Source organism: Scleropages formosus, chromosome 13 (assembly GCF_900964775.1).
Source record: "Scleropages formosus chromosome 13, fSclFor1.1, whole genome shotgun sequence".
Lineage (NCBI taxonomy): Eukaryota > Metazoa > Chordata > Actinopteri > Osteoglossiformes > Osteoglossidae > Scleropages > Scleropages formosus.
The window spans coordinates 14,387,760-14,415,532 of NC_041818.1; the positions used below are offsets into that span (position 1 = coordinate 14,387,760).

Consider the following 27,773-nt stretch of genomic DNA (forward strand, 5'->3'; position numbering starts at 1 on the left):
ATGCCAATTTAGCTAGGAGAGTCATAAAAAAAAAAAAAAAATCAAACGAACGCAACTAAAAGTTGATCCTTTTTTACAAACTGTTGACTGAACACATTTGTACTTCTGCTGCAGCCTCACCGTGCAGGGAACTAGCCATCATGCCACCCTGTGCCCCTCTGTGTTTCTGAGCTTTGTGGTACAGTGCCCAAAGGCCGCTACACCCGTAACACCTGTGCGAACGACACAGAACACTCTCACCGTGCCGCTGCACCTTCGCTCTCACTCTTCGTCCCGGACCCCAGTAGGCCTTTGACAGGATCAGATCGCTGAACTACGAATCAAACTTCTGAACTGCTACATAAGAAATTGCTCAGGTACACAATGAAAGAGGCAAACAAATAAATTTCTTCCTTGACAGAAGTTATATATTTGTGTTCTTGACAATAAGAGGCTGTAAGAGGCTGCAAGAACAAAAAAGGTTTTTTGTTCTGGATCAAAATGCCAATGGTGTGTAGATGTGCTTGCACACATGCATTACAATGAACTGTAAAACTATGTCTTCCAAAAAGCCTAGTAATAGAAATACAAAGACAAATACAAACAACGCAAACCAAGCAATAATAAAATGTCCATTTTAAACCAATAAAATGCAGTAGCTTTAAATAAACCTACCTTTAAAATCCAAATACAACGATCATTTCAACTCACTGATTCTCAGTAGAGATACATACTGTGGGACAACATGTCAAGCAGTGTTGATCAATAAGGGTTAAAGGGCACAGTTTGGCTCAGTACTGCCCCCTATCAGCTCAGACCTGTCAGTACTTGTGCAGTACTACGTTTCTCTCTCAGCTGAACGGCATTAGGTGTGTCTTGTGAGTGCTGTTCATCCACAAATCTTATTTACTAGTGAGTCCTATTTATCTTTTTGCTGAAGAGCAAAGGCAAGGCAAGAGGGAAATGTGTTACAAGAAAAGCAAAAAATAATGAAATACAAAAATTGTTACATCTGCGGGGCTTGGCTTCTGGTCCAGCGTTAATTGATTGTTGAGAGAAGCAGAACCCTTCCTTGAGGGCTGTTTGGTCCACCTGTGCAGGTCAAGACAGGTTATTTTTGGGGCTGGCATGGGTGGAGGAGCATGGAGGGGAGACAATGTGTGCGTCTCTGGCCCCTGGACATGTCCAAGCCTATGGCTGGCTGGTTAGCCGACGCGTCTGTGCGGTGCACAGGCTGTGGATAATTAATATGGGAGTCCGCCAGAGCGGAAACACAAATAACGACTATAGCATCTGTTTACCCTGATGAGCTGGAGAGAGAGAAGGGGTTGCAGAAAGGGGACGGCACCTCCTGCTTTGTTACTGGCTGCTGAGACCGACAAGCGATGAGAACAAAAACATCTAAAGCAACCCTCCCATCACAGTCTCCTATCAAACACAGACGTACAAACATGAATGCACAAGTACAAACAGACACGCAAGCAAACATACAACTGCATGAATACACACTTGTGCGCGTGCACACACAGATGCACAGGCAGCTGCGATGCTGCATCGCCATGGCAACTGCTTCATTTTCGTTTTTCCCTCTTCCCTCTCTCTCCGACAAAGCCACACCAGCCATTCCATCAAACTGACTCACCCCGACTGCCTGTTGCCATGGAGACACAGTTCACTCACCCATCTCTTACCCCCCGCCCCCGATGCCCTCGCCCCGTGAGATCAACACCTTAATCTCGGCACATCACACGAGCACGTCGATACACATGCCTGTAGACAATAATGTTTTCGGTGTGACGTCGGCAGACAGTGCCACATGCTTTCCCTCTCTGGAGAAGCTACTCTTCACGTTCGCTTCTGGAGTACCTTGTTTTTGCATTGGAGGTCAATACGTTGCCTTAACACACAGCCCTCCATAGTCTGCGTGCCTCTTGTCTTGTGTCCTACACCAAGCTTATAACCACCAAACCCTCTGTACTGGGGACAAATTGGCGTGATGGGTAAAGGAACTCATCTACAGCATGGTTGGCACTGCAGTGATAACCAGAGTTCAAGTCCCAGACATTGCTTTGTGAGTTTCTATTGTAGTACTACAGTATTTCTATATAGTTACGTGGTATGGATATCTGTAAACCATGTAGTGGTGTTACACTGAGACTGATGAGTGTCTTCTATGAGCACGTGCTATCATATCCAAAATAAGCCTTTGACCTTGTCAGACCCTCCTCCAGGTATACAAAGGCTGTAGAGTGATAACCTGCTTCACTGTTCTCTGTAACACAGAAAATGCATGACAGCATATCAGAAGCCCTCTGTGTTGGTGATCCCTTCAAGCAGAACAGAGACAATGGATAATTAGTGGCAAACTTTTTGTTTGGTCCTGTTGTTTTGCACCACAGTGTAGTGCACCTCCTGAAATCCCCCGACAGCCCAGTGTCGACTGCCTTCTCTAATTAATCACAAATCAATTAGCCACGGAGACGGTGCTGATCCGCCTCTTTGCCTGCTTGGGTTTATCGGGTTTATCCCATTAAAACAGGCCGAGGCGACACAACAAACACCATCGGAGACGGCCCCTGGTATTTGTCACCTGCCGGGACTTTCCTGATTGGGTGGAGGACTTGGTGGGGAATAGGTGAGTTTGAGGGTTATCGTAATGGAAACGGGGTGGAAATGTGTATCACCGAGTTGTGACACAGCAGCTCACGCTGTGCCCAGTTCAGTTCTCCAGCCCATCAGCTGTTTGACTGGGGTTTGCGCTCCACCTAGATGGCCTTACCGTATCGCAATACTTACTTGTTTAGTAAATCCTCTCATTAAAGTGACTTACACACCATGCATTTATTCAGTTATAGAACGGAAGATTTAAATGAAGCGGTTGAGGTTAAGTGCCTGCTCTTAACCCAGGTTATCTTCAGGGCTTGTGATGGGATATAATGCTCACCTTTATTACTAACCTATCTTGAAGTACTGTTGGCTAGTTTCTGCCTACCATAAACAGAAAGCAATGGCTATTAATTAAGCTGTGGTGGGAAGCAGCACAGTAGTTAGAACCGTGGCCTTTAGACTTGGAAGTTGTGGGATTGAATCCCTCCTTCTGCCATAGTACCTCTGACCAAGGTACTTGCCCTAAATTGCCCCAGTAAAATTGCCTAGTTGTACAAATGAACATTTAACTGTATTCAGTTCAACAGATTTTTATAGAGCGCTCTTCTCACGCAGTGACACAGAGCACCTGAACACAGGCATAAGGCAAACTTCCCTTATGTAGTTCGCTTAGCACTGTAAGTTGCTTTCGAGAAAAACCTTAGATAACTCTTAGGTACATTATTCAAAACTGCATCCGAGATGTACGGTCAGAAAAGTCCCGAAGCATTTCTTGGCCCAGTCCTTTCCACACGACAACGCAGCACGTTGTTTGGTACTGGCTACTTTTAGATCGTAATTGAGGCTGCCACTCATATTAGGGAAGCCCGAGGAACACCGAAACACGGGAAGGAAGGGAAGTGAGCAACGGACAGGGGATGATGAACAGCCACTAATGAGATGCATTGCTGCGGCGCATACTGCCAAGAGCTTGAAAATCAACACATTTGCACATTTGGACTTCAGGTCTGGTAAATCAGGGTTAGAAGTAGTAGACGGGCTCTGCGTGTGTGTGTGTGTGTGTGTGTGTGTGTGTGTGTGTGTGAGTGAATATGTGTATGTCCATGCATGTATGCATTAGAGGGGGGCTGCAAAGGGTGAATGTGTGTGTCTATGAGCATGTGTGTATGCATGGACAAATGATAAATACTCCGAAGACACTGCCTGCTGAATTTAGGAGATCAGAGCGTACGCTGAGAGCGCAGTCCTCCCGAGACTCTGCATGACGAGGGACCGGGAACTGGGCACAGGGTGCAAAAATCCGCCGCCCGAGCGAACAACGGCCTCCCTCTTTAACATGAAACTAACAGGGCTGTGTTTATGTGGCTGCTGTCCAGAGCATTTGTGTGCTCCGTAATCTTCCAGCGACAATGCTGGATCTTTTTTCCCAGGATATTCTGCGAAAGAAGCGGAGCAAGCAGAGCAAGCAGGGGGGACAGAACGGGTAAAAGGGGGGAGGGGGGGCACGCAACTCCATTCCACCCAACAAAGGCCTTACTATCTTGACTGCTTCATAACATGGCCAAAAACAAGAGCTGTTCTGTTTTTTTCCCCTCCAAAACGGGACTTTCTCTCCCCCCTCCACTTGTTTTTCTCCTCATCCACATGCCCCCCATCTCTGTCTCTGATCTCTCTTGTTTTCTTCAGCATCTCCAAATGTCGGACTCTCTTCACCTCCACTCTCCCCCCGTGGAGAGACACTGCCGGCTCACGCACCATCAAGGCTCTGCCGGTGACATTTTTTCTACCCTCCGCTTAGCCTTATTACGTTTAGTTTTCCCTGTTTTCCCGTTCCTTCCCTCCCTCTTCCTCCTCCTCCTCCTCCTCCTCCTTGCAACGCTCAAGCATTCCCCCTTCTCTCCCTCTTTCATCTTCGACTGTCGTTCTGCTCTCCTCTCCCCCCTCCCCTCTCGCGTTCCCGTCTTTCTGAAATGCCTCCTTTCTGGCTTCTCGCCGTTCAAAAATAGCACTGTTGGAATAAGCAGATGCCTCCGTACATTTAAACAGCAGCAATTAGAGTGAATGACAACGGTGTGCAACACACTGCATACTCCAGCTCCACTTCCTGTACTTTCCACAGTCAAACACACACACATACAAACACACTCTTCTTCTCCTCCTTTCCTGCAAATAGCTTTCTTCACACTTTTCAGCTTGCACTTTCTTTGACTCTCATCCCATCTTCTGCACCAACTCATTTGGCTACCAGCCGCTGGATGTCTGGGGAGGGAGGCTACACCTCTATCTACTGCTCTTTTGCGCTAGCTTGCCTACCACCTTGTATGCCAATCCCAACCTCATCTGAGTGCAGGTCACTGAATTGCTCTCACACGCCGTTTTCAGTCTAAGTAACTCGTTCTTTTCCTCATTTCTTCAATCACTGTTCTTTCCCAGCAGATCCAATGATTTCTCAAACGGAGAGTGGATTGTCCTTTCTCTTAGCATTCTCCCTTGCCTTGTTCCAGTGAGTGAATTTGTTTCTTGGGCAAAACTGGCTTTAATCTCAGTCTTTATGAAAAACCAATCCATTGTGCTTTGTCTACCCATCCATACATTTCCAGAAACTGCTTCTCTAATCGGGGTAGCAGTGATCTGGAGCCAGGGCCGGAATCACAAAGGATTAGGCAGGGTAGGGGCCGGGCACTCCATTGCAGAGGCACTCTCTCATTATTTCTGGTGTGGGCCTAAATATAAAGAAAATACACATGAAGCAGGGCCTACAACACTTGTGAAAAAGTGGCTGAGGATGTGCATCTGAGCTGTGAATGGTATGGAAAAACACACAAAAACTTACACCTTTATCACCATATATACACACGAAAAAACTTGTGATACTCATGAGATAAACTTGCTCCAGCTCTGCTGTTTGGAGAAAACTAGACTGTGTCTGGCACGTCAGAAATGTAGGGGTCCTGTATCGTGACAGGTAAGAAAGCCACGCAGCCAAGTGAAACCCCGGATTCTGGTGTTGAGCAGTACCTTGGACGTGCCGCCACTTACGGTTCCGCTTCTCTCCCAACGGTCAACTTGCTTTCACTCATAACAGTGAATAACTCTGTCCCACTCCTTTCTGAAACCAGCAAATGTCCTATAGGAGATCCGAAGCTGACGCGCGGGAAACACATACTATATGGTACTGACTGTACTTTGAAGAAAATCCATATGGATTCCTTAAGGTTACACATATCATGCCCAGGTCATTAAGATGACGGAAGGACAAAGACAGTGGGGACTGTTCCGATGTTTTTTAGCTACTACAGTAGCTCAGTGATCCTTCCTTGCCAAAGTACGTGTCTTTTTGTGTTATCAGTATCCTCCAAGTTTGCCGCTTTAAGGCTCTTCTCCCAGAAAAACCCCTTAGAGACCAGAGGAGTTAGCAAGCGAAACCGAAAAAGCAGGGGGTTCCCTGTTGGGGAAAGCAGATGAAAGTGAAATCCTCCGACGTCAGCACACTTTCATGCCCCGAGGGGTTGCAGTCAAGACGAGCTCGATCTGGACGTGCACTACCTCCATGATCGGTCAATGCTTAGGTTGGAGAGAGGGGGGAAATTCACAGTGAAAGGTATAGGCGGGGAATGGTCCTCTGGCTTTTTGATGCAAGCCATCCCTATTACACTTTGGAGTCGAATGACATGTAGCAGCAATAAATATGAAACAGGTTAGTTTATTGTTGAACGTCATTCTGTAACGAAGTCAAGAGTACGGAGTGAAATGGCTGAATTCTTAAAATAAAATCCAAAAATGTGCTTCTTGGACAGTAAATGCAATGGGGTCAAAATAATAAACTATTAACTATGTCATCATTTTTCACCAGGAATCATCTATAATTGCCTGATATATAATTGACAATGTGCCAAACATATAAGATTACTGACTTCTTGCAGGCCTTCCACAAGTCTGTCAGCTCAGCATCTGGCACTTTAAATGATGAGGAGCAAGTAAAGAAAGCAACTGGCTTAGCAAAGGTGTATCAGCAGAATACTGTTTCTGACTTCAAAACATCCAGACGGGTACTGGAAAGTCTACTAAGTTTTAAGCAGAATTGACAATAAAAAAAAAACACACACACACACACAGTCTGAAGCCTCTCATCCCAAGCGGAGTCGCGGGAAACCGGTGCCTAACCCGGCAACAGAGGGTGCAAGGCTGGGGGGGGGGGGCACACCCAGGATGGGACAGCAGTCCGTCGCAAGGCACCCCATGCAGGACTCGAACCCCAGACCCACCAGAGAGCAGGCACAGGCCAAACCCGCTGCACCATCACACCCCCCTCCCTGACAATAAAAAGTGTAATTTAAATAAGAAATAAAACTTTTTTGTTTGAATTTGCTCTTTGTCTATAATTAAAATGTTTTTATTGTGTTTTAAATGTCATCTTCCTAAAGAGAGAACTCAATCACAAATACAATCAAGGGAAAGCAGGGGGTAGATTAGTAGGTTCCCCTCCTTTTCTTAACAGTGATAATCAGAACCAACCTACAGGGTTTGAACTGCACTGAGCCACATAGACTGAGACAGAACTGAACTAGACCAGGACCAAACAGAACTAAACTGGACTCATTGTGACTGAAAGGAAATGAAGTAAACTGAATGGGTTTAACAGAACCGCGATACAGTGACTGGGACTGAAAGGGACTCAACTAGGCTGATTATGAATGAGTGGAAATGAAGTAAACTGAATGAGCTGAACATACATTAACTAGACTGACTGGGGCTGAAAGGTAACAGACTGAATAGAATGGAACTAGATTGACTGGGACTGAACATAACTGGACTAGACTGACTGGGATTGGAAAAAAACTGAACTACAATGCAACAGAGGAAAACTGAATGGAACTGACCAAGATTGACTGGGACTGAGCTGAACAAATCTAGGCTGATTGTGGAAAAAATGGAAATTAACTAAATATATACCAGAACTGAACGAGACTGACTGGGATTGAACAGAACTCAAAAAATTCTACACAAGTGAACTACACTGACTGGGATTGAACATACCAAACTAGACTGATTCTGACATGGATATTGGATATGGATATTCCACATGGAACTGACACTGATGCATGCTCATTTGTATGTAACCGGACTGACTGGGAGTAAACGGAAACATCCTATAGAAGTCTTCTTAATCCAACATACTGAATCAGTTTTTATGGTAGAGCACATGGGACGAGGGCCATCACCACTGGGCTGAAAGGTGGTGACAATTCTAGGGGCCCATAAAAATGGCCCTCAGAAATTCCAGCAGCAATTAATTTCTTTTTGAAACTGAAAGGGGATATTCTTTCAGAGGACCCAGTATTCCTACCTACAACGCTGTCTGTTTGTCATAATTTTACTTTGGAAATCTGTGGGAAGTTCACGCCTGTTTTCTGACCAAAAAAACACTCCTTGCTGACCTTCACTTTCAAAGAGTTTCCTTAAAGGTTTTTTTGAGACATTTTTTCCTTGGTTAAACAAACTTAATGGTCCAGCATTCATTTCTTTATACCACCATTCCATTATACTATTACCTTGAAATTTATAACAGTTTTGCATCGGATATATCTGAAAAGCCTCTTAAACAGCTATGCCTTTTGGGTAGACACTGAAACGAGTGATATGAAGCCATCACAGAGACATCGTGCTGAAAAGCCAGTTGGCTGTGAAGGATTTCTTCCCAAGATGAGCACCCACGCACAGAAAACTCTTATAGATGGACAAGGTAACCTCTCCTGAGCCAGTTGAGAAGAGGTCACCTTCAGTACCCCTGTTCAGCCAGCAGCACCTATAGTCTTGCTGAAGTCAGATGTGCTTATAGCCCCAGCATGGATGAGAAGTAGGAGTGACTGGGGGTGCCTTCCCTAGGCTATCCTCCCGATACTCCTACACACAACCCACTGGGCTGAGTCCATGTGTTTGTGGGAAGAACTGAAAATATTTAATCCTGTAGGCCATATAAAAAGCATTCACCCACCTCCACCTTTTTCCGAACTTCAAAAACAGCAAAACTAAAAACACCAAAAAAGTTATTCCTTTTTCACCAGAGCAACATTCTAAAAATAAGAACAATATAAACATCCACATTTTCCAAGAATTTTGGCCAAAAAAAAAAAAAAAAAGAAAGAAATACAAAGTTGTTCAAGATGATTTATGAATTCAACAATGTATTACATTAAAAAACGATACATATACTGTACATATGTATCTATGTGTGTGTATCTCATGCACTCTGCCCTAAAATATGTAAAAATATCTAAAGTATTTGAAAACTTGCAGCATAATGCTCTCTCATAAGCCCTGTGATGACGAATGACCTTGCAATGCTGCTGAAATGTCATAGGAGAATAATAACAAGATTAAAAGTGTTACAAATGTGGATAAAGCATTGAGGAAAATCAGTAGGTAAATTCACAGGGAATTACTTTTCCAAGAATATATGGCTCCTCTGTACAGTGCAGGTTAATGTTGGATGATATAATTCGTCACTTCTGCGAATTTCTTCTGCTGTAATGGCTCATAAACACAAATTTTACCTGAAACTGTTTGGTTTATCGAACACCAACAATCTTACTCCGAAAACCAAATGTATCGATCCTAAAAGTCTTGCTGCACACAAGGGATGTTTGCATTAAGGGAAGTGAATCTGACTAGGTAAATATATGATTAAACTGACAGATGCTTTGCAAATGCAATCTGTACATATGTACATTATGAACCTCTCGCCATCGGCAGCATCTGCATGCCTCTGTGTCAAACGTAAGAAAGCAACCGGTGCAGAGTGCCTAGTAATGACACTGTGTGTTTTTATAATCAACTTCATTTCAACAGACGGCAAGTTTAGAGACGGACACAGAGCTGGTAGGTGGTGCCCAGCCATTACTGAAGCCCATGGTGAATCTGAAAACTGAGTGACTGTAAAAAAAGTTGCCCATTGTCCCCAGTAAATGATACACCGCTGTCGGGGGCAATGGGCTGCGGGGGAGTTTGAGGAGCACAGCACACCGACATGCTGAGAGAAGCCCAGACTTGACAACAACCGCAGCAGCAGGCAGACGAGTCTCTGTCAGTTTATGCAGTAGGACGCGGCCCCTGCTGTAGACCCCTCCAGAAAGGTACTCGGTCTGAATTCATTTAGCTGTACAAAAGTGTAAAAATGTACGATGCTTCAGATAAAAGTGTTGACTATGAAACAAGCAACAATTGTTATTATAATGTAAAAGTTTTAAATGATTAATAGTAGACATTTCCCCATTTCTCATTTTCTCATGTACATGTCACACTTTTTTCGGACGTAATCAATAACCATTTATAGAGCACTGTGCACCTTTAGGCATATATAATACAATGCTTAAGCAATGTTCTAGAACAGATGGTATTTAACAGCACAGTCACATTTCTACTTTGTCACGTTAAAAATAGGGTGTGCTTCACTTTTATCACCTCTTTATCTTGCACTTCCAGCTGTTTACAGTTTTTCAAATGGATATAATCAGGGGTCTCAAATTCAGTTCCTGAAGGGCTGTGCGATTGCTAGTTTTTATTCCAACCCATTCCTCTGACTTAATTGGTCCAATTAGTCGTTAATTATCTGTCCTATTTATACCAACGCATTTAAGTTAAAAAAAAAAGTAAGATAATACATAGAATGTCTGGAATTATGGACAGCAATAGCAGCAATCTTCCGATGTATTTTATCCCTGAAAAAAATAATTTTCTAGCTCATTATAGAGTTTGTAGTGCATCATTTGCAAGTGGGAATTGTGATAATTGAGCAATTAAGAGAAGAGGTTGGCACAAGAACCTGCACACAGATGGCCTCCAGCAGTTTGGACCACTGGCTCACTGAAAGCCTGACAGCATGAAGAACCAGCCTTTCTGAAGGCTGAGGTGATGCCCATGACCATGAGAGGGTGGTCAACTGGAGAAGGTCAGCCATGTCTCTAATTACATGGGAATGTAACCCGTTACTAGAAGGTAATCCAAATACGCTAAAGATATATAATTAATAACTGGGTATGGGTTTGCATTACACGGTGAATTAAATTGGATATTTATTTCTGAGTCAGTGTGCAAATATCTTCTGTATATTGAAAGGTTTCCTTCGCATAACCTACTTTAAGCAGCTACCTATCTAACGTTCAAACCGACCACAAAACAGGGTCAGCTGTCTACCATTTTTTCTAATTCAGTGAACGTTTGACACAATGAGTTCACATGTTGCGCTTTCAAGCCAATCACAATGAAGTGTCTTAAGCGTGGCATCCACTTTTAAACTGTCATCAGCAATGTTCCAAAGGCTAAAACACGTATAACAGCTGCTATCTAAGCAGTACTCTTCCCGTAAAACGTGATAAATATAGCTTTAGGTTTGAGGAAACCGTACACAAAAATGGCAAATTATACGGTGACCTACATTTGCTACAAGTTTGCTGAATTGCTTGTAACTGATTAATAAAGGATATTTATTCCTGTAAAATATGCAGTCTGTTCCAATTTTATAAATTAAGTTTTTCCTTTAATATATACTGTATGTAAACCAATAATTGATAAAATTCTGCAGTAATTTTAGAACACAAAACTCCAGTTTTTCCTTCTCATACCGATTAAAGATTTCCAAATTCCTTTTAGAGAATCTTCAGTCAGATGTTGCTAGATCAGAACTTAAAAATTTCCTCAAAATTACAGATCACTTGTGTGATGTACATTTTCAGACAATGTTCCTGCACATAGCGCTTAGGAAACTGTAACAGCTAATGAAGCACATAAACCAAAAATGGTAATTAATTTTTAAATAATTGTAATGTTTCTACTCATACTGTTTGTGACCTAAACCATTTTTCCAGGAAAAAGTTGTTTATTTTTTTTAAGATATAACCTGCTCATCATAGAACAAACCCCACTTTATTCTCACAGTTAGGGTCAAACGACTTTCATATTTATAGAAATGATGAATTACTCAATTGAAGAATTTGATCTAATGTGAACTTACTGTCTTGCATATACACACACACAGATATATATGTATATATAAAGATCAGATCGTTGTTGCATTTTTTTGCTGTGCTTATCCCCAAAAAAGAATTTTTAAAAAAAACAAGAAAAAAGGAAAAACATGCAACAAAAATACCTTCATCCCTGGGCCTGTTCATCGAAGACTCATCGTGTTTTTTTGTGAGCGGACCTAGGGTTAAGAAAAAAAGGGAGGAAAAAGAGAAAAGAGAAAATTCAAAAAGATTACTGTGGCAAAAAAAATCAAAAAAGAAAAGAAGAAGAAGCAAAAAAGACATTTCAGCAAGAGGTCATCTTTCTTATTTAAAAAGAAGACAAAACTTTCAAAAACAAAACAAAAACGCATTACAAACACAGATTTTGTACAAGAAAAACAGAAAATCTTAGCAAGATAAGACATCTAATGTGTGAGAACTTATTTTAACTACCCATGAGAAGTTCTTGTCACTGTTGTCTTTTCCATTTGGTATATTTATTCCTGTACTCGGCTCTTATTACTGGCTCCAGGGGACAATAAGAAAAATCAATGAGGAAGAACAAGGAATTAGTATCTGTGGGATGTAAAACAATAAGCCCCCGCCTTGCCCACCAAAACCTCTCCCTCCCCCCCCTCGCCAAAAACACAAAAACATGCCAAGCAAACAAAGACACCCTCTTCCGCATTCCTAGGGCAGCCATAAACTAAAACGCGATGAGGAATTTTAACTTTGTTGTGATAAAATTCCCACCACTAAATGTTGCTAATGTGAATCCACAAGACACCTGTAATGTAAAAAAAGAGTATTAAACATTCAACAGCTGAGGAAGAATGTACACAGTATAAAAGTCAAGGTAATAACAAAAGAATCCCAATAAACACTTTATAGTGCACTTAACTTCATAGCTTTTTATGTAGGGTATTATGTACCTTTAAAAGTTTTACTAAGCAAGGTTTTGGATTTTTATAGTCATATGAATAAAGCGCATATAGAAGCTCTTCTGAAATGTAATTATTTTAAACCACAAGATCTTCACAAGTCTGCAGCAGAAACATCTTTCAACAAGATAAGTGCAATCATAAAGTCAGCTTCCACTAAAAACAAGTCCTGGAACTGAGATTCGAACCAAGACGGCCAGCTCACCCATCCAACAACTCGGGTGACTGGACACGTAGAGGGCGGAGCCAATATCAACTGTCAAAAAAAGGAGTGGGTGTGGCCATTGTGTGGGATGATGCAGGCAGAGGATACGATTATCCACGTTCCTGCTCCTTGGATAAATATTTAATTGAAATGACACTCATTACAGCACCTTTTTAATTGCAGAGCTCCCAGATACAGCATATGAGGCTGGTAGACCCATACTGGGCACCACTAAAGACGTGGCGCCAGAGAATGGCTGTGATGCAGGCAGCGGCCGAAACAACAGTAAATCCTCCAGATTTCAATCACGTATAACTGAACCAGTATGGAAGGGAATGGAGTGCAAGCCAGGTTATAAACAATCTAATGGACTAGATACTTCTCAAAAGAACATGAGAAAACAAAGTACTCCAAATGGCAATAGTACAGTCATCTTTATCGAAGAACACTGCACAAGACTAGCAACGGAAAGAGTGAATTCGATATATTCCAGTGTTGCACCATTGTACGCTGCTTCATTATTGGGAGCATAATTGAAGTACACTTTGTATGTTTCTTTGTACAATGACCATGAGAGAGAGAGACAGAAACAACCAATTCTCATTTGGCCAACATGCCACAAAAATGTGTGCTGACCTTAAAAGATGGCAATTACAGCTTTTCTCAAAGGCGCAGATACTTGTCAAAAAAACTGTGGTCCACTTGATCCCCATATTAACTTAAGTGAGAGCAACAGTATTCTTCTCTAAAAAGTGAATAACTCCTCATTACTTTGAGATACAATGCAAAAGCCAGGCACGTTTGCTGGAAACATAAACACAACTCCACAAAGGGGAGCAAACGTCAACATGCGGGCTGCCATGTCCAGCAGTGACGTTCTTTGAAATACATTTTCATTACATTTATTCATGCAGCTGACACTTTTCTCCAAAGCATCTTACAATACTAAGGTCACAATTATTTACCCATTTATACAGCTGGACATGGCAGCTCACATGTTGACATTTGCAAGGCAGGAAATGTTACTGGAGAAATTTAGGGTAAGTACCTTGCTCATGGGTACTACAGCCAAAAGTGAGGAATCAAACCTGCAACCTTTGGGTCCTAAGGCAGCAGCCCTAACCACTACACTATCAGTTTCACCACAGACCCATATAATTCAAAACGTCACCACCAGAAGAGAGAACTGGCAAAGCCTGACCTCTTCTTCTTTGTCATCATATGGTGCAATGCTGCTGCTGCTTTCTACCTTTATTGCCTGCTTGCTGGATGGTCTGTGGCCGCTCCAGAAATGATGATGCAATTTGGCCCTCTGTATTCTACCTTTCTCAATTCACCTGAGGAATCCTTCTCTGCATGGAGGTTGGAAAGTTTATGATTATTGTCCCCATGACCAGATGTCCCTATTAGATACAATGAATGCAGGTTGTCCAGTAATCACTGCAGAAGAGTGCCAAGTGTGGGTAAGCCATGCAAAGCAGTATTGTCCTCACTGGACTGGATGGGAAAACATCCAATGTGATGTTGATGAAAACACATGGATTGACTGACAAAAACGAATGGACTGAATATTATCTGTACTGTATTTTGTGCTGACTTCCTGAAATTGTTCTATTTTGCACATAAAGAACAAAAAATTTGCAACAAATTTGCTTATTATGATACATATTATAAATACAGTATTAATACATGGCTCACCCATGCCGTAAAAGAGTAAACAATATTGCTGTACCTAAATGGTTCCAAGCAGTACTTACTAGAAAACTGTAAGACTGACAGATTTAATTTCATTAGCTGACAAGTATGTTTTGATGGAGATTACTTATTTGGGCTGTTTGTTCTTTCTTTTTTATAAAGAAGTGAGTTCTGTCTGTACAAAAGAACCCAAATATTTTTTAGGGAAAACTGAATTACGGTAATAGCGATCAAACAAAATTTTAACAAATTTCACCTTTTGAAACCACTTCAGCTGAGGTATGATTTGATTTAACCTTTTACAAGATGGTGATAAAATGTGATATTAGTCTTATGATATTGTGATATTAATGAAAAACAACTGATCTTTAACACAAGGATTTTAGTCTATGGTAGCAGGATGTGTGAAACCTTAGAAATAGAGTGAAATATTATGTGTGCATGTGCGAGTTGGAGGGGGGGTTGGTATACATGAAAAAACTCAGTGTGTACATGTTTGTAAATGGTTGAGAAATATAAAAACAATGCAGCTTTGTGTGAGTGTGCCAAGTATGCGTGTAAGTGACAGCGTGAGAGAAAACTGCGTTTAAGGAAGCAATGAAAATAATTTATACTCTTTATTTGACAAGAAGCAAATAAATAAATAAACAGATTTCAAAGACCTGAAATCTGACACATTATATCAGATTTAGCTGTGGGAGAAAATTTTCAGCTCCAATGACCTGCTTAGATAATGAGTGTGAATAAGTGTTGAGTCAAAATGCAAGATTGTGAATGAGTAAATATGGGTGCAAGTGGACAAGGGAGCACTGTACATGTAGGTGTGAGCGGTCGGGTAAAAAAGTTCGAGCAAGTAAATAAGAGCTCTAAGTGACTGAGTACACAAGTGGTTATAGAGATAGGTGATGACATGTATGTGCGTGAGGGTGAGGTATAGCACACGGGCAAAAAAATGAGGGAATAAGTATTTAAGTAACTGAGTAAGCCAGTGAGCAATGGAGTGAGTAGACAAGTGAATGGGTGAAAAAGTGAGTACTAATGAGTGACTAAACTAATAAGAGTGCATGAATGAATGATTATGCAAGTACATGAAGAAAGGTGCAACTGAATGGGTGAATAAGTGAGCAAGTGATGGCACCACCAAATGAGTGAGTGAGTGAGTGAGTGAAAGAGAGGCCTCTTTCTCCCAGACTCAGAAAGGCTCTGCACGGGAACGGGGAATCCTGCTGTCACCCCGGTATGAATCTGCCACTCACAGCACAGAGCTGGCTTAGTTGGCAGACGCCTCGAGAAGCCCATGTCACACCGCGTACTTCTATAGCGAGCTCCGTGCCCTCGATATCCGAGAGCGTTCCCGCCGTCTACACGGCAGAGTGACACACACGGGAGACACGTGCAGTTCATCCAGCCCTGGAAATTGTGATCTGTTAAGAATTATTCAGAAGAGTCTAATTTAGTTCTTAAAAAGAGCAGAGCTACGCAAAGCCACATATTGGTGTTCATGGGCCCTAGGCACTTTCACTCCAAAATGTGCATAAAGTGGGGTAAATGGCAATTAATTTACGCACGTGGACATGATGCACTTTAAAGCGCCGTAACGCTCGACCACATGATTGCTGGAAAAGCTGAAAGGAAATTTCTCGGGAAGCGCTTAGAAATTCTGGCATTCTGTCTTTGAAATGCAGTTTCAAGTTTGAGTTGCATGGTGTTTATGTGTCACAGTCTTTCTCCTAACCCCTTCGTAGGCCCTCGGCTCTGTGCCCGCGGTGTCTAACGGGAAAGTCCGGCGCCGCAGCTACAAGAAAACTCAAACTCAGCTGTGCTCGACAAGGAGGAGCTGTGTGCTTTCAAATGCCAGATGTAATATAGTGCGGGGCCAACACCTCTCTGTCTATGAGCTTCATGTCCACTCTTTATGTGTGATACTGGTTTCATTGTGCTCGTGATCTCACAGTGAGCTCCGCTATGAAGGAGAGAAAGAGAATGGGGGGAAGACATACAGCGGGCCTGAATAGAGGAGGACAGAAATGCAGACATAGATCCATTTGATTAAGGGAAACAAGGTCTAAATGGCAGAAAGGTTAAAGCAATATTTTTTCCGACTATAAATGTTAATAATGCTGTACGGGTAGATGCGAAATTGCCTGTGTGTAAATTTGAATGATGTTAGTCTGTTTTTCCCCTTTACGATTCCCCTGCTCTTTCCTGACAGAAGCAGAGCTAATCTTGGTGGTTTAGCATGTAATCTACCCCGTTTTGGGGGACAATATTTTCTCTCCATCTTTCATAAAAGATGGCTTAATCCTATTAAAACGCATAAAACGTGTCTTTTAATCACCTAGATTATGCTTTAAATCTGTGCCTTCCTTGGTTAGCTGATGTTGCATGAATTCTGTGACTCGCAAACCATTTTCCAGCCATGCTGGACCACCACTTTTCTGCTCTGGGGTGGAGCTACAACGCACATTAACCTTCTCCCATGTCCTCCCTATATTTCAATAAAGCTGGGAAAAGGGGAGGAGCTAATGAAAAAAAGGAGGGGCAACTGAAGATACTAACCTTAACCTTGGGAGTACTTTTGGCAAGATACACATTCAGCCCTCATCTCCCTATCATAGCTTTTTAGCAACTTCTCCTTGCATAAACATATCTTTCATCCCATTTGTATTTCACTGCAACTAAACCCATGAAAGAAAAATGCAGTACTGGTTGCACGTCCATTCAAAGCTAGATCCTGTGGATCAGTTCGCTGATTCCCATTGATCACGATTACTGATCATCCTATCATGATTTAAAGCAAAGCCATATATGTCAATACACCTGCCTGAATGCATATTAACTATGTCCCCAAGCAAGAACATATAAATAAATAGCAACAATTAGAAGGGTGCTGTGTCCATCCCCCCCGAACATACCCCCAAGCTTCTGCCCTGCCTGCCCTTCCTCTCATCTCTCCACCCCCCTCCATCTAGACCTCTGTGGGTGCTCCGTGTGGCCGCACCAAGTGTGGCTAGCCCATCGGGGGAAGGACATGCAGCCTGATTTGCATTCACAGCCACCAGCCACCTCAGCTACAGCCCGCATTGAAGAGACGGCCTTTTGAGCTGCAGGGAGAGAGGGCTTGGAGGCGGGTGGAGGGTGGTGGGGGGAGGGGGGGGGGGTTCAGGGAAGAGGGCCAAGAAAGGGAGGGAAGCAAAACAAGAGAGAAAAGGTGTGCGTGTGAGGGATGACAGGCAGCGAGAGAGGGGGAATGAGAGAGATGGATGATAAAAAGAGAGATGACAGGGGCAGAAAGTGAAGGAAAGAGGGAGACTGGAGAGAAAATGGAGAGCGAGCGACAGTGAGAACCGGAGGAGAACAAGAAGCACAAGATGAAAAAGAACAGGGGTGGGTGGGTGGAGGGGGGGGTGCTCCAAACTGGGCAACATTGTTTCGGCAGCACTGTTCATTCATGATTCTTTTTTTTCTCTACATAATAATGGAGAACAGAAAGGGTGCAACGGCCCTGTGGAGGTGCACGATATACATTTTTGACTGAATAAATATGGTGTCATTCCTCCCTGGGGTTTTATTTCATCAGTGACTATATATATATCTATATATGTGCGCGTGCGTGTACGCACACACATACACGCTATGATGAGACTGATGGATTTGGATCGTTTGAGTGCAAGAACCACATCTGACATGAGTGAAATGCAGCAGAGCATGAGCGAGGGCACTGCCCATCCCCTCTGGCTCTCCCGTAATGCAGCCCTGTATATACTCTGTCGGCGATACTGTACTGTGCCCTCTTAGCGAGGCGTCCATAAAACCACCCACGCAACCGTAATTGTTCAAACGACATTTCTGCTTATACTCTGCTCTGAACACCAGTTTGCTTTGATTAAAGAATTATTGGCTTAAATGCAAAAGATCAGCATATTGCTGAGGGGCGAGTCTGCAGAACTGCCGCGGTAGCTGTCATATGCCAGAGAAGACGCCGGTAATGCCTCGAACCTGCGGCTCATGAGACAGCAGGGGTTCTGCTGCCTTGTGGGGGGGCAGATGGTACTCCCCTGGGGTAGGATGCGCTCTGACTGATATCGTGTGCCGTGCGGTGTCACCCGAGCATATTCTGCATAGCGGATGAAAAAAAAGTTGCAGCAAAAGCACGGGTCTGGAGCAATGCAGTCAGATGAAGAAGACACAGCTGTCCGGTCACCGAATGACCAGAGAAGAGCTGACACAGCAGATGTCCGCAGACGTGCGACACGTCCGCAACGGCGAGGACGAGGCCACGTCAGCCCCGTCAAGGCCCCGTCCCCTCACTGACACGTGCGCAAGCATGCACACACACGTACTCTCTCAGCCCAGGCTATAAATAGACCTGAGTTGAGCTATTACTAATTCCCTCATTGAGAGTCTGGTGAAAAGGGACACGGATGCGAGTTTGATGCGTGCGCTGACAGGACCGTGCAGGAAAACGCTGGCGTGTTGCCAGGACGACCAAACAGCTCCCCCCCACCCCTGTGACCAATCCCTCACTACGCTCCGCCCTCTTGATCTTCTTTCCGCTCCCAGTCACACGTATTGCCACGGCGACAGTGGCTACCCGCACCCCCCTGCTCTTCTCCATCTCTCCTCCTTCACAGCACTGACAACAATACGGCAATTCTTTTCCTCTCGCTACTGAATTGCACTCCGTTCAGCATGGATATGGGGGAGTCAGTAATAATACCGTGTCCCTGCGGAGAAATAGACCATCCGGAGGTAGGGGCTGAACGAACACCAGCTCATTAAATCCAAGCCTGATGCCTTTGTCTCATCTGATGCAGCATTTTAAATTGGTCATGGCAACGATTGGCAGCGAATCGATTTCTTTTTTTCCAGCGTTCTACTCCTGCCTTTCCAAAACACGGGACTTTGGAGTTTGACGCAAAAATGTTCACTTTGTTTTCGCACTTGCGTCAGCCACCAATTCAAAGTCACGGGTCGCGTATCCAGACACTGATACACCTCTGGTTACCGCACTTATTAAAGAGAGCCGTGTCACGGCATTACTGGTTGTAGCCGTCCCTGTCTCCCTGCGGCACGACCCTGATCCAAATTTTCCTCACCGGCTCAAGGACAGCTCGGACATCATCGGTGTAATAACTTTGGAGAATTGTTCTTTCATCAAAGGCGCGACATATCGCATCCGAGGGATGTAAGCGTTCCGGTGTTTATTTGTCCATTTGCCTCAGTACACGTTTCGTGGCATTTTGAGCATCTAGGACTGTTGTGTTCTCTTAATGGGCGGCCTGGCTTCTCACACACATCACAAACACAGGCGCTCTGCTAAAAGTCTGATCTATCTAACTGTTGAAAAGCCATATTAGAGGAGATGATACCTGGGTCATCGTGTGGTCTGGCACTAGAAAAGGTGGACTTGTGACTAAAAGAGGCGCTGCTGCTATACCCTTAAGTGAGGTACATAACCATTATTGCGTTGTTAAACATCCCGGCCAACAGAAAAGTTGCAGTGGATTCTGTACGCTAGCCCAAGAAATAAATGAAAAATAAAAACGTAAAAATAGCCGTGGCACTCCAGCGGAGGGTCATGATAAGGGGCACAGACCCAAGAGTTAAGCTGTTTCTAGCTTCACTCTGAACATATTCAGCAGTAGGCTGCTGGCTCCTCCAGGGACCTTATTCCTCACTGGCTGTGCCGGTGTACCATTTGGTGAGAAGGCTGCTTCAGAGAGATACATCTGGAAAAAAACAAATTCTCTAGATGCACTCTGCTTAATTTGCTTGCCTAATTTGGAAAAAGGCACACTCATGCCGGTTTGTCCCAGTTTCGCTTACTGCCCTTAATGCAGTAACAAAAAAGGGATTCTTCTTTAACAAGTAGACAGCGAAAAAACAGGTCATTCAAACAAATAATCAAAACATCATAATCAAGATCATGATGCGAGGAGGGTGAGATGGAGCAGGGATGGGGGTGAAGGAGGTGGTCAGAACAAAGAAATATAGATAATATCTGTATTATATTAACTTTCAGATAACTGGGAAGCGCACCCAGGTTCTTTGTCTTTGAAGATGGAACATGTTGATGGCAAGGTGGTGGAAAGACAGCACTGAATGTGTAAGCGGCTGCACGTGATGGTTGCCGTAGAGGTGAGCAGAGAATGTTTGCACGACTGCGATGGCCACCAAACATCTGCTCGAGGTGAAGCCGGAGGGGTACAGATGTGACGGGTTTTGAAATCTGCTACGCAAAGCCGTGGAAACTCATGAAGAACCTGAGGAACTGGTGGTCCCGGTGCTTGGCTGGGAGTTGAGAGAGCAGGCTGCGAGTGAGAAAATGGAGAAGCAATGCAGCTGTCATCAGGGAGAGTGTTGATGGGCCCAATGTGATGACCTTGTGGCGCTTCGCACTGTAAAAGTGTTGGGAAAAGCTGGTGGAAGGCTATGGAAACCATGGAAGCCATGAACACACCAGCTGCCGATGACAGGGACACTCCCAGTGGGGATGTCCGGGCCATAAAAGCCTTTCTCTGTGTGTACAATCATGCGCTAATGCCGCTATGGACAGTTGCCATTGTGACCTACACTCCAGAGGACTACAAAACAGTTAGAACTCGCACACAGTGATCATGGCATCATGGCAGATACAAGAACAGGTCAAGCAACCATGCTATACATTTTCAAAACAGTTTTCATTTGTGTGCAAGAAACCAGAGGCCAGTGAAACCGTTGCGATGTTGACAAGAAGTGGTACAAATGCAAGTAATCCCGTTAATCTCTCCATACAAGGACAGGCCCGAAGAGTTCAAGCCTACACACACTCTCTACTAAGTCTCTTGCATTTAATTGGCTCATGATATCAAATCCATGGGAAATTTCTTCGCATTGTGTGATAAAAGGCTGACATGCAATTAGTAAAAACTGAAAGAAGTCACAGCAGAAATAGATCATGAGAAACAATCCCTCGACACACCTGTATTATCCTGCTGTGCAAAAATAGAAAGGAAAGCAGCAAAGTTGACAATAAAAAGGAAGGAGTTATGGCTAATTTCCAGCTGGTGCTCACTGGCATTCAAAGAAAGGACAGCTGTGCCTCCCCCACCCGCTATCGCGGTAAAAAGCTTGTCACCGGTTATGTTCGCCTTGGAAAGAGGATGGAGTGGAGAGGTGGCGAAGTTCTCTAAAGCACTGGAACCTTTTACTGTTTGACCTCATCTGTGCGCGAGGAAGAGAACCCTCTTTCCTGAGTGTGCCCCTTCAACTCTGTGCCCCCACCTGAAGCAAGAGGGACTCACCGTCCTCCGTGGGAACATAGATGTTCAGGTAGAGGCAGTCTTCGCTCTGGTTTTGAATGTAGCCGGCCACGACGTCTAGGTTGTCGGTAAACCAGACGGGCAGCATGATCTCGGGCAGCACGCCGTGGATGTTCTGCGGGCAGACTGGGGCAAACTGCGTGGCATTGCGCACCTCCTGCCAGGAGCCCGGTGCCTCGGGAGGCTGGAACCGGCGGTCACCTATAGGCGGAGTGGCGTAGGGAACCCCGAGGTACTGCTCGACTGGGCCTAGGATCTCATTGTTCAGGTCTTTCTTGATGCCTCGGAGCTTGCCGTAGTTTGTAGTCACCATGGGGTGCTTTCCACTCAAGTCAGCCTTCTGACCAGTGGCTAGGGCCAGCCAGAGAGCCAGGCCAAGCAGCCAGACCAAGCACGGGTTTGACCACTGCCGTCGACACCCCCCAACGCGCACCGCAAACTGCCTGTGCACTGGCACCAAAAAGAGATGCATTCTGCCCTCGTAGGTCTGTGTCTCCCCTCTTTCCTCAATTGTTTCAAGAGAAAGAGAAAAATAAAGACCGAAAAAGAAAACCCAACAAGCAAGAGCTTCTTAAAAAATCTCAGAAGGATCCGTCATACGGGGAAGAGGAAATGGAGGGACTTTGGGATGCGGGACGATGGGGGAAAGGGAGGGGAGAGTTGGGCAAAAGAGGGACAAAGGCGTACTCTTCTTCTCAGTCCTCAGAGTCAGACGCTCTGTTACGCTCCATGTTCTGGCGCCATCCTCAATGGGTCTGCGTTCCTCGTCCACTCTTGACCTGTAGTGACAAAAAACAAAGAAATGTATGAGTCAGGGGCTATTGATGGAACTGAATGTGCAGAATGCTTCTGAAGTTACTGGTGGGTCTCCACAGATTCATGCTGCAGAAGCCCAATATCTGGACTGAGGCCAGAACCAACAAACATATGAAAATACACATCAAACAAGCTATAATATGGATCATATTACACAACTTTACGCAGCTACAAATGTTGATATGTATCTCAAAAAAAAAAAAAAAATTACTAGGAAGGTGCTCAGAAATAAGGGAGCGTGGTGGTGCAGTGGGTTGGACCGGGTCCTGCTGTCTGGTGGGTCTGGGGTTCGAGTCCCGTTTAGGATGCCTTGTGACGGCCTGGCATCCTGTCCTGGGTGTGTCCCCTCCCCCTCCAGCCTTTCGCCCTGTGTTGCCGGGTTAGGCTCCGGCTCCCCGCGACTCCATATGGGACAAGCGGTTTCAGATGATCCGTGTGTGATCAGGAATCATGGGTATTCCGAGAAAGTTTTATGCAGCTACTCGTGTGATGAACATTGGTTCACATGGTGGTAAGAAACAAACTAACTGCACTTTACAATCATGCATCTCTTTCTCCTAATATAACACACACAATATATTTCCTATGAAATGTACATGCAAATTTTACTGAAGCACACACACATTTTCAGAACCGCTTGTCCCTCACGGGGTCACGGAGCCTACCCGGCAACACAGGGCGTAAGGCCGGAGGGGGAAGGGGACACACCCAGGACGGGACGCCAGTCCGTCACAAGGCACCCCAAACACGACTCGAACCCCAGACCCACCGGAGAGTAGGACTGCAGTCCAACCCACTGCGCCACCGCACCCCTTTACTGAAGCATATTAATAAATTAATAAAGTAGGCTGAACACAGATTAAATTAACTCCTTGATGATAAAATAATGAGGCCCTTGCTGGAACTTGTACCTGCAGTACTCAAGCCTAAAGCATGCTTTTTAAACACCGACTGACCATTGGCGATTTTTTATTTAAAAAAATCCTCACGTGCAAAGTTGTTTATTTGCATTTTTATAAAAGGCAGCTGCTCGCAGAACCCAGAGGTGTTAAGGAGTGTGCCAGGTCTCTCTCTAAGAAGCAGAGCTCCTGGATTACACAGTCTTTTTATGCCAGGGTCAGGGTTCAGATGGACAGATGACATTCCGGTATTGCTTGTAAGCAGCTTAGGCTCTCCATCGTGCCCCGTCACCAGAAATGAGCAAACATGCTTTACATTTTGTGAAAAAATGCAAAGCAGTAACTACAGTATGAACTGTAAATCATTTTAAGAAACCGTTGTCTTTGGAATTCCAGAAAGTGCGGAGTAATCAAACTACTATAATTTTTCTTCTTTTTTTTTTTACGTTATGGATTGATGTTGGTGAATTAATGCCCACTCTTGCCTGTTTGCCTGACACCTTAACCCTAGTTTGTGACCCAAGGAACAGGAGAGCCATGGAGACGCAGAAAGAACGAGATGGTGAGGAAGACATTGTGAGTTATTAGGGACATATGATGAACGGCCAAGACCAAAGCCAGGTTATTAATTAATCTTGGCCATTTCTGTTATTGTTAGAAAAATGGGTATAAATTCTGGTGATGATGACAGTTATTATTTTGTCCTTCTTTGTCTATTTTTTTATTTCAAAGAAAGACAGAGGGAGAGCGAGTGAGAGGGAAGGATACTAGCAGAAAAAGGCATAAAAATCTTGGCCGAGGCTGCGGACACTGGCAGGACAGGCTGTGCCCGGCGCAGTCAGCAGGAGGCCGCAAAGCAACCGTACTTTCTCCTCTCTCAGACGTGACAAATGTAGAGTGGGACTAAGTGCTTCAGAAAAAATAATACTTCCCGAAATTTTACAACCACGTCTGACGCTAACAAACTGCCAGCCCTGCTAGGTGAGGACAGGGCTTGCGAGGAGCTCAAAGATGGCTCACCGAATGTCGCTGTCTGAGGGACAAGGATGGACAAGGATGGACAAGGATGGACAAGGATGGACAAGAGGACAGCGAACAAACGCAAAGACAAACAAAGAACTCCTTTCTGTTTTTACTTTGCCACATTCCATAACAGAGGAGTTGTGGTGTCTGCGAATCCAGAATATTTTATAACAGAATACCCTTTGTCGAGGAAAACCTGCTTCCATTTACATTTACATTTATTTACTTTGCAGACGCTTTTCTTGCAAAGCGACTTCCAATGAACTCTGTGTAGTGTTATGAGCCCACACACCTTATTCATCGTAGTCACTTACACTGCTAGATACACTGCTTACAATGGATCGCTCATCCATACATCAGTGAAACACACACAGTCTCTGTCACTCACACACTATGGGGAACCTTAGTGTGTTTCTGTTTACTTATTTCTTTTTTGGTTATTTAGCAGATGTTCTCATCAATGGCGACTTATAACATGGCAAAAAACGTGCACTTCTAACGGAGGCCTGCAAAGCCTCCACATTGCATCGGTCTGCTTTACACCTGCGTTTACCTGTCTTCTGTGTAGACTTTGCAGGCCTCCATTAGTAGCGAAAGACACAACGAGAAACAAAAGAAAACAACGAGAGAGCAAACCGTCTATGATTAAATTATATTCTGCGCAGCTATTGTTTTATTTACTTACATAATCGCCGTTATTTACACGTACAGTAATAACACCGATACTTTATTAACTCATATTTCATTCTTTTAAGGAGAAATGATGCTTACAGTCCTACATTGTTTTGTGCACTGTTGCATTGTTAAAAAAAAAATGATCCTTCTTGCATTGTGCCATGTTTGTTTTTCTGTGTTTTTGTGCCGCTACAGAAAGAGACAGACGAAGACAAAGAGACGCTACGGGCGTAATGGCCTACATGTTTCACTGTCTTAAACTGTAGCATTATAAGAACTATATGGTCTCTTTGCCACTTTGTTCCTTATTATCTTTTCTTAAAGGGCTCTGTAATTGAGCCGTTTCCCGTTTCCATTAACTCTATTACTGCCTTGGCAGCACCAATTTTCTGGTACGCCGGTGGGTAAATGTGAATCTGAGACAGTAAGCGAAGGGAATGGAGGTGATCTCAGATACCAGCTGCACTACAGTGGTGTACAGCTGCTGGACTGTAAAACAGCACACACACACACACACACACACACACACACACACACAGATCCTATGGCCCAATACAGTGGTGCACTAATGTTACACTCGAGTACTACACAAGCAGCACAGCCGGTAGCGCGGGCGCCTCGCAGCGGCCTCAACTTTGCAGACGAATGAAGGTTCGACGCCCATTTAGCGCGTGTGGAGTTTTCCTGTTCTGCTCAGGTTCTCGCAGGTTTCCATCAGGTGCTCTGGTTTCTTCCCACAGTGCAAAGACGTGCGTTTCAGGTTAATTGGTGCCTCTGATTTGCCCGCAGTGTGCTAAATGAGTAAATATAATTATGCAGCAGAGCACAAGCAAATGAACTGTACGCGCTAACCTGCTGTCGTGTGTGTAATCCACTCTCTGGAGTGGTCAGGACGACAGAGGAGCTCTCCCATGCGTGCACACTTTTCTGTTTTCCGCTACGATTCTGATCTTTTTTTGCTATTCATCATTTCACCTGCCACAGGGTCCTACCTCCTTGATCTCAGCAAATGGTTGCTTCTGTATATTAATCGAAGGACAGTCCCACGGGAACCGAGGATGTCGTGCACGCGTGCGTGCGTGAGTGCGTGTGTGTGTGTGTGTGTGTGTGTGTGTGTGGGGTAGGTGAAACTGACAGGATTTCATGCCGCTGTTCTAATTAAACCTCAGAGATGGGCTGCCTCACACAAGCAGGGTGGGCTCCACCAGCCCCCACACACTAAAAAGGCCTTTCATTAAATTTTTATAGCAGAAAAAATAAAGGTGGGGGTGGTAGGCAAAGAAGCAGCAACAGCAAGAAACATGGCCCATAACGAGGAGAACAAAGGCAGAACGAGCTTCACCTCTGAGCTCTCATACTGTAAAAGGACCCAATTCTTGATTCAGACCACTCAGGCCACTGACTAACCACCCTGCAAGGGAGCGTGTGCTTCCATTTTTAACCCTTAATTGGATCCCTTGGAGTTTCAGCCATTGGCATCGTGAAGGGTGGCTTACACAAAGACGTGACAGAGGCTGAAAGTACCTTCAGTGGAACTGGAGTGTAAAGATGTAAGATCACAGCCGGCCACCGCATTTATAACCAGGACCTATAAACACACACGACGCACGCACGCAAACACGTGGCCGGGCAGGCACGGCAGAAGGACTACATTCAACACTCAGTTTCTTATGCTTGATGGTCCTCAGGAAACGGTGAGACCACAGCGGAATGATAAAGCCGCTCCCCACATCAATCACTGTACAAAAGGGCGACGCCGGCGTACGCTCGTATTTTAGCGCTCGGCTCCGCTTTTGTGGCTCCTGCTTAACTGCTCTGCTCCGCTGGCCATCGCTAATCTGACAGGTGCAAATATGACTCGGCGATGGGAGATGGAGGACGACTGGATGAAATGTTCCTCTGCTGCCTGTTGGGTTGAACATCACGCATCCATGCTCCCCCTCCTGGAAAAAGGGCACTACACCAAGCGTACCTTGCTAACCGTAAGTAATGGCGCAATACCCACTCTGGCTGAGATTAAACCAGCAAGGCCCAACCATAAAGTGATACACTCCCGCAACAATGAATCAACATCATAAAAAGCAGAGCAGGCACACTATAAAACCTAGGAGATAAAATGCTATGGGGAGACTCATGTCTACACCAATACCATCACAGCGATAAAACACAAGTAACTTTAATAAGATTAATACACTGCATGTAATTTCTGATTTAGAGCCCTTCCGATTTTTAAGGCAGCCAAGATTCTCTGAGAAAAAAGGTGGCTTGTGCTTCTTTCTGGTGAACATTTTCTGGCACGAAAATAAGTTACTTGTGGGCAGATTCCTACAGCTCTTTGCCAGGCTGCCATTTAGCATTTTTTTCCAAAAGCTGAAGTACAAACGGATGCTGTCTAAGATACTGAATTTGAAAAGAGCCACGCATGGGACAACCTCTGACCTTTGAAGCTGCTGTTAATGATAGACAGCCGTGACAGACAGCCAAGAATGCGCCACTAAATCACATTACGTATTAGCTTAGCATGGCAATTCATTTAGCTGTTGTTACAACAAACACTGTTTGAATTCAATTTAATGTATAGTACTTTTGTACAAAGGGTGTGGTGGCGTAGTGGGTTGGACCAC

At 44.3% G+C, this 27,773-nt stretch overlaps 1 protein-coding gene across 2 annotated transcripts in view; it reads right to left on the reverse strand.

Moving 5' to 3' along the window:
* The window catches only part of nlgn2a (neuroligin 2a), a 106,134-nt gene that overhangs the window by 42,317 nt on the left and 36,044 nt on the right, over positions 1 to 27,773 (reverse strand). Inside the window, exons 2-3 of one of the 2 annotated variants that reach the window (XM_018744450.2) lie at positions 21,719 to 22,515; positions 11,735 to 11,788 (exon numbers count right to left, since the gene is read on the reverse strand). In XM_018744450.2, coding sequence (XP_018599966.1) covers positions 11,735 to 11,788; positions 21,719 to 22,208 — 544 coding nt within the window. In that variant the 5' untranslated portion in view covers positions 22,209 to 22,515. The remainder of the gene's footprint in view (positions 1 to 11,734; positions 11,789 to 21,718; positions 22,516 to 27,773) is intronic. The other variant, XM_018744452.2, reaches the window with a different exon arrangement.